Source organism: Terrapene carolina, unplaced genomic scaffold (assembly GCF_002925995.2).
Source record: "Terrapene carolina triunguis isolate 2854851 unplaced genomic scaffold, T_m_triunguis-2.0 Scaffold67, whole genome shotgun sequence".
In the NCBI taxonomy this organism is placed as follows: Eukaryota; Metazoa; Chordata; order Testudines; family Emydidae; genus Terrapene; species Terrapene triunguis.
In genome coordinates, this window is record NW_020664418.1 from 27,416,975 (window position 1) to 27,424,777 (window position 7,803).

General features: G+C 43.8%; 1 protein-coding gene across 4 annotated transcripts in view; it reads left to right on the plus strand.

Annotated features, from left to right (window-relative positions):
* Nucleotides 1-1,878, plus strand: part of NEDD4 (NEDD4 E3 ubiquitin protein ligase) — a 112,219-nt gene extending 110,341 nt beyond the window's left edge. For all 4 annotated transcript variants that reach the window (XM_026648276.1, XM_026648277.1, XM_026648273.1 and 1 more), the window contains one exon: nt 93-1,878. In XM_026648276.1, the coding sequence (XP_026504061.1) occupies nt 93-195 (103 nt within the window). In that variant the 3' untranslated portion in view covers nt 196-1,878. The remainder of the gene's footprint in view (nt 1-92) is intronic.
* The last annotated feature ends 5,925 nt before the right edge of the window (nt 1,879-7,803 follow it).

Consider the following 7,803-nt stretch of genomic DNA (forward strand, 5'->3'; position numbering starts at 1 on the left):
CAAGCACCAGCTTGCTCGGCTGGTGCCTGGAGCCGGCCCTGGTTGAGAAGTAACTTTGTTCAAAAAAACTTAAGTTTTCTTCTTTTTTTCAGCTTTAACCGCTTGGATTTGCCTCCATATGAGTCATTTGAAGATTTATGGGACAAACTTCTCATAGCAATTGAAAATACTCAGGGTTTTGATGGAGTTGATTAGGCCACAGAATTCAACATGCTATGTTGTTCCAGTGCTGCAATTTCTTTTTAAGGGTTTACAAACAATTTAAATATTTCCAGGGAACCTAATGTTCATTCAGTTATTTGGCTATTGAACTTTCATAGTGTAATTTGTAAAACAAATAAGTGTTAAAAATTCACCAACTCTTAAATACATTTTGCCATTTTCAGTAATACGTATTTTATTAGTGGCTACAAAATGTATAGTGGGTAGCTTAACCCCACCAATGCCTCGAAGAGTAAAATGTCTTTCAACAATTACCTCTTTTACAGTATTTGCCAGATTGTCCTACATTAAACTACTGAAATTAAAACTGTGAAACAATGTTTGCAAGTGTACATTTGAAACATTGCTGCTCTTTTGAAGAGTAACTGAAATGATTAAACAGTTTGAGGAAATTCAGTATAATGCAATATCCTATTCTGTGCTGCTTCAGGCTGTTTATGACAGATCTGCCCAAAGCACCTTATTGTTTAGTATATTGGGTAAAACATTGGAAAGCATTTGCATTTCTTACTCACGTCAGCTTGCAGAATATTGACTGACTTATATAAGGTTTTTTTAAGAATTCTGTTTCGACTTGCTTTTGTTAAAATGCAGTTTGACAAAACCAGGAACTTTTGTAAGACACACTTGAGTAGCATATTTCTGAATTGTAATAAGAAATTATATTCTTTTGTCTGAATTCATATGCTATCATTGATTTCTTGAGTTTTCATCACATTTTTGATAAACGTTAACAATGGATAATATTTCAGTTCAGCCTTTTGCAACAAAATAAAACTTAAAGCAGAATTTGTCTGAATACCACAGAATATTAACTAAAACTGACAGTTAAATGCCTTTGTTATCCATTCTTGCAGTCTTGCACAACAAAACAGTAAGGACATGTTTACAGGGTTTTATGGGCCAAATTCAGCCATCTGATATGTGCAAACTTCACTGACATCAATGGGAATTGGGCATATGAATCCAGGAGCAGAATTTGGCCCTATAATATGTTTACAGGTTATGCTAGTTTCTATAGCTGCATTTTTATATTTTTTATTTCTTCTCTGTTAGTCTAGAAACCAAATTTGTTAATATGGTATAACCAAAGTCATAGCCAATAATGTGTAATTTATTGTAGGTCAGCTCTTCTTATAAACTTAGCTTGATGTGTTTTGTACATGTGGATATTTTGATATGAGTGTCAGCACTGGTTATTTTGGCAAGTGCTGGTTAAAATGATTATCAAACTGAATTCTGAAAAATGTATAGGTTTACATGCCTGGCTTGCTTTAATTTGAACATTTTGTTAACCAATATGATCTCGAGGCAATTACAGTACATAGCTTTGGCCAGCAATTTTTTATTCAGCCACTGTCTTTTAAATATGCAAAAACAAAAGTGTAGGTCATCTCTATAAAGACATGTAAATTATGTAACAAATGTAATAGGTCTTAAGGGATATTTAAAATCCCACTTTGTTTTATTCTTCTTTAAATTGGTCTTTAATGCTGAGTATTACATGTAAATAAAAAGTAACTTATACAAAATTCTGATAATCTAGATGCAGTTTTGTAAAACTTGGAATGATATATCAGTAATTCTGTATAGATTTGAATGTAGCAGTATTTGTTGCGTACTTTAAAATATAAAATATTCACAAATAAAGATCCTGAAGCAGTAAATAAAAATTTATTCTAATAAAGAAATTGTGATTCATTGAATTCAAATTCAAGTCAAGAAGCTTAAAGAAGCACCTAGTTGTCAGTTCAGAATTGTTAATATATTGAGAAGACCTATAGAAGCACTGCTCTGCAGTGCTTTGACTATCCTCCCCCATCCCCAAGATGTACACACATAATTTGGATGGATTTTTTTTAAGAGGTCTAGATAATTTTCACCATTAATTGCATGTGTAGGTATGGAAACATTACGCATAGGAAGATTTTAGGGTGAAACTGTGGTTCCACTGAAGTGTTGCCACTGACTTCAATGGGACCAGGATTTAGTTAGCCCTTAATCTTAGAAGGATATTGGACTAAATGAACCAAAGGTCTGACCTGGTTTGACATTTTCTGGTCACATAGAAGAACACAATCTGTTTTGAGCTTGAACAAAGTTTTAATACACACTATGGGAGCAGTGATTTAAACTTGTAGCAGATACTGCAGATCAAGAATGCAGAAGTGGCAATAAACAAAACTTAAATTAAAACATATTTTACGCATTTGAATTTTCCATGTTGATTTGGTATGGATTGGGTGCATATGCACAGAATGACACTTCAAAAATGACTACTTTTTTTTTTTAAATACCTTGTCTCACTCTTTTTGGATCCGTTTAGCAAAAAAAGCTACAATATTTGGCTCACACATTATAGCTGCTAAATTGGACAATAACAATTAGAAGCAAGTACCCTTTTTTCCCCCCCTTTATTTTAAAAGTTACTATTAAATACCTCAATTCCATCTTGTATTTGTAAGTGTTGGCCCTATTTTCACTATGTAAGTTACTATGAACGTGTTTTCCACCCAGAAATTAGTTGACACAATGTGTCAGACACAGCAGATACTTTCTGCATATGACTTAGGCCAGTGGTTCTTAACCAGGGGTACGTGTACCCCTGCAGGTATGTACAGGTCTTCCAGAGGTACATCAACTCATCTAGCTATTTGCCTAGTTTTACAACAGGCTACATAAAAAGCACTAGCCAAGTCAGTACAAACTAAAATTTCATACAGATAATGACTTGTTTATACTGCTCTATATACTATAAACTGAAATGTAAGTACAATATTTATATTCCAATTGATTTATTTTATAATTATAAGATTAAAAATGAGAAAATAAGCAACTTTTTAGTAATAGTGTGCTGTGACACTTCCGTATTTTTATGTCTGATATTTTGAAAGCAAGTCATTTTTAAGTGAGGTGTAACTTGGGGGTATGCAAGACAAATCGGACTCCTGAAAGGGGTACAGTAGTCTGGAAGGTTGAGAGCCACTTACTTAGGCTGACAGTGTTGCATAGGCTTTGCTATGACACTGGTTTATTTAATGAGACAATGTTGCAGGCAAGAAAGTAGGACAGCTTCTTCCAGCACAGAAGTTCCAGCCTAGGAACCCAACATAGGATTTTCCCTGCAAGCCACTCTACTGCCTCTATCACAGGTCAAGAGTTGCAGATGTGCATGGAGCCAGGACTAACTCAGATGCTGGCTATGGCAGTTACGATGCCTTAGAAGCTCCCATACATATGTGCCCAGTTGACTGTCCCCCCCAGACCTAAATTTAGCCCCTTTTACCTGTGTGTCCTTCAGACTCATTAGGGTCCCAAAAAGTGCTGGTGATCCAAGCAAAGGATGCCAACATTCTTGTTTGTTTCCTTGCTAGTTAAGTCTTTCACCACAATGAATGTTACTTAATCCACAAAAGTAAGTTACTGAAGTGGTAGCTGTTCTTGGCATAGTTAGTCTCAGTAACTTTTTAAGATGATAATGTTAGACAAAAATCCTCCTGCAGGACATCACAGCCTTTGGCAGGGTCAATACAGTCCAGAGGCACTTCAAGCAATGCGGTTTCTCCCTCCAAGACCCCTAGTTGGCCTTGAGAAGTCCCACTGAAATATACAAAGGTACTTTGTCAATTTCCCTTTTTTTTTTTTTAAACGTCATTGTGTGACAGGTAAGGTAATGGGACACAACCCACATTTTTAAGAAATAAGTTGTGGGTAAGTATCCTTTGTTCCTTCCTGCCTAAATATTACTTACAATGCTGTCAATGTGCTCCACCATTCCTTTAGGTATTCACTTCCATTTCCAACAGTTACTGAAAAGTACTATACACCCCAACTGCATCACTTGCTCTAACACATATCCTTAACATCAACCAAAGCAAAGTTCAAACAAAATAACTCCCCACATATGACAGTTGGATGTGCCAATCTGTTGATAGAGTGTATGAGGTCACTGTTAGTCTCATAAAGTGCGAGCTTGACTGGAGAAAGCAAATCCCTAAGGAAACGACTCACCTCCCTGGGTGACCAAACCTAATAGAGAAGGGAGTTGGACTGCAGAGTGTGGGGGGGGGGGGAGACTTGCCAACAAGCACAACTGGGTAGGCTCATAACCTTGGCTATTATGCTCTTATTGTGCTAAACACCACCACCATAAATACTTTGTGCAGAAAGTGCCATGGGCTTTTGGTATTCATGTTCAAACGGGGCATCTGTCTCAGCCCTGAGCCCCATATGCGGAATAGATTTCACTGTAGTTAAGTCTTCATCCTCTGAAAAAATAATTGAGTCAATCCCACTGTAACAGAATTTGTGGTTCTTCAAGTGCTTGCTCCTAGGGCCCTGCTCAGGTCCAGGAAGCCCCGTCACCTCCCCTATGGTGGGTGCGGCGGGGGGGGAGGGAGGTTTGCCATCATGTGAGCCTTCTCCGCTGCTGCTCCTCATTGTAGCTTCACCGGGGGTGGGGGATGGGGCTGCCCCTTGCCTAGTATGGGGCTGGAGCAGTGACTGTGAGCAGGGGGGGCCCCCTGTGCTGGTGGAGGGTCCCACTGGAAAAGAGAAGCGTCTATCTGTCCAAGGCAGAACGGCAGGGTCAGGGTCAGCCTGTGGTTGGGAGGGCACTAGGACCCTGCGGCGGCAGTTGATGCCAGGAGCCAGCACAGTGCAGCAAGGAGCTGCAGGGGGCAGCCGCCTGCTGCCCAGGGTGCAGGCAGGGATGCTCAGGGGAGGTGCATGGGGGTGGCAGGTGGGGCTGGGGGAGAGACCTGGTCCCGAACATTGGTGGAGCCTGGCTCCCATGCTCTGAATAATTCTGGAGCACCGGCACCACAGGCCCATATAACTCGCCGCCCCTGCCCTCAAGGGAAAGGATAAGACTGGGTGCAAGCAAGGTCCCAGGCCAGGCAACTCTTCACCCCCTTTGAGAACTCGGGCCAAAGTTCCGACTGAGCCGTGTAGCCCAGCCTGCTCCCCACTGGCCACGCTGGATAGTGGCAGAGGCCTTCGTCCGCTCTGGGTACCATCCACACCAGAGGTCCTGCAGGTGGAGCAGGAGATCATAATCCTCCCGATGCTGCCTACACCGTCTCCACCGGTTCCCCAGTCATGAGGTAAATCCGTGTTTGGACCACCACGTTCCCCACCTCAGCGCCAGCCACCATGCCTCTGATCATGAAAGGCAGATGCAGCACAGCCCTATTCGGTCCCCAGACCTTAGGCATGGGAAAAGAGGCTTGAGGCGCAGCTTGCCGGCGACCAGGCGCAGACCTCTGTAGGCACACGCCCCCTGGCAGGAGTACCAGTCCCGGCACCCCTCCAGAGACCAGTCAAGGGATCGACGCTACGATTCCTCGGACTGTTGCCGCTCCCTTAGAAATGCACAGGTGCTTCCCAGCATCGGGGCTGTTCTGATTCACAGTCCCGCTCCTCATCCTGGTACTGTTCGTCAAGCATGAGATGCATATTGCCAGCTCCAGGCCGTCACAGATCCGTCGAGCACTGCCGGTCCCGAAGACCCCCTTCCAGATTGGATTCCAGGAGGAGTGATCGGCACTGGTCCACTCTGTCCTGGTCACCTGGGAGCGACCGTTCAGGATCCAGCCCTGGTTCGGAACAACAAGGATAAAGGAGTTTGAGGCGCAAGTGGTGTTCTCGTCCATCCTCCCTGTGCAAGGAAAAGGCCTGGGTAGAGACCGTCGAATCGTGGAAGTCAACGAATGGCTACGCAGGTGGTGTCGGAGAGAAGGCTTTGGATTCTTCGACCATGGGATGGTGTTCCAAAAAGGAGGAGTGCTAGGCAGAGACGGGCTCCACCTAACGAAGAGAGGGAAGAGCATCTTCGCAAGCAGGCTGGCTAACCTAGTGAGGAGGGCTTTAAACTAGGTTCACCGGGGGAAGGAGACCAAAGCCCTGAGGTAAGTGGGGAAATGGGATCCTGGGAGGAAGCAAGAGCAGGAAAGCGCAAGAGGGGAGGACTCCTGTCTCATACTGAGAAAGAGGGACGATCGATGAGTTATCTTAAGTGCCTATACACAAATGCAAGAAGCCTGGGAAACAAGCAGGGAGAACTGGAAGTCCTGGCACAGTCAGGGAACTATGATGCGATTGGAATAACAGAGACTTGGTGGGATAATTCACATGACTGGAGTACTGTCATGGATGGATATAAACTGTTCAGGAAGGACAGGCAGGGCAGAAAAGGTGGGGGAGTTGCATTGTATGTAAGAGAGGAGTATGACTGCTCAGAGTTCCGGTATGAAACTGCAGAAAAACCTGAGAGTCTCTGGATAAAGTTGAGAAGTGTGAGCAACAAGGGTGATGTCGTGGTCGGAGTCTGCTATAGACCACCAGACCAGGGGGATGAGGTGGACGAGGCTTTCTTCCGGCAACTAACAGAAGTTGCTAGATCGCAGGCCCTGGTTCTCATGGGAGACTTTAATCACCCTGATATCTGCTGGGAGAGCAATACAGCGGTGCACAGACAATCCAGGAAGTTTTTGGAAAGTGTAGGGGACAATTTCCTGGTGCAAGTGCTGGAGGAACCAACTAGGGGCAGAGCTTTTCTTGACCTGCTGCTCACAAACGAGGAAGAATTAGTAGGGGAAGCAAAAGTGGATGGGAACCTGGGAGGCAGTGACCATGAGATGGTCGAGTTCAGGATCCTGACACAAGGAAGAAAAGAGAGCAGCAGAATACAGACCCTAGACTTCAGAAAAGCAGACTTTGACTCCCTCAGGGAACTGATGGGCAGGATCCCCTGGGAGAATAACATGAAGGGCAAAGGGGTCCAGGAAAGCAGGCTGTATTTTAAAGAATCCTTATTGCGGTTGCAGGAACAAACCATCCCAACGTGTAAAAAGAATAGTAAATATGGCAGCCGACCAGCTTGGCTTAACAGTGAAATCCTTGCTGACCTTAAACGCAAAAAAGAAGCTTACAAGAAGTGGAAGATTGGACAAATGACCAGGGAGGAGTATAAAAATATCGCTCAGGCATGCAAGAGTGAAATCAGGAAGGCCAAATCGCACTTGGAGTTGCAGCTAGCAAGAGATGTTAAGAGTAACAAGAAGGGTTTCTTCAGGTATGTTAGCAACAATAAGAAAGTCAAGGAAAGTGTGGGCCCCTTACTGAATGAGGGAGGCAACCTAGTGACAGAGGATGTGGAAAAAGCTAATGTACTCAATGCTTTTTTTGCCTCTGTCTTCACAAACAAGGTCAGCTCCCAGACTGCTGGACTCGGCAGCACAGTATGGGGAGGAGGTGACCAGCCCTCCGTGGAGAAAGAAGTGGTTCGGGACTATTTAGAAAAACTGGATGAGCACAAATCCATGGGGCCGGATGCGCTGCATCCAAGGGTGCTAAAGGAGTTGGCGGATGTGATTGCGGAGCCATTGGCCATCATCTTTGAAAACTCATGGCGATCGGGGGAGGTCCCGGATGACTGGAAAAAGGCTAATGTACTGCCCATCTTTAAAAAAGGGAAGAAGGAGGATCCGGGGAACTACAGGCCAATCAGCCTCACCTCAGTCCCTGGAAAAATCATGGAGCAGGTCGTCAAGGAATCAATTATGAAACACTTAGAGGAGA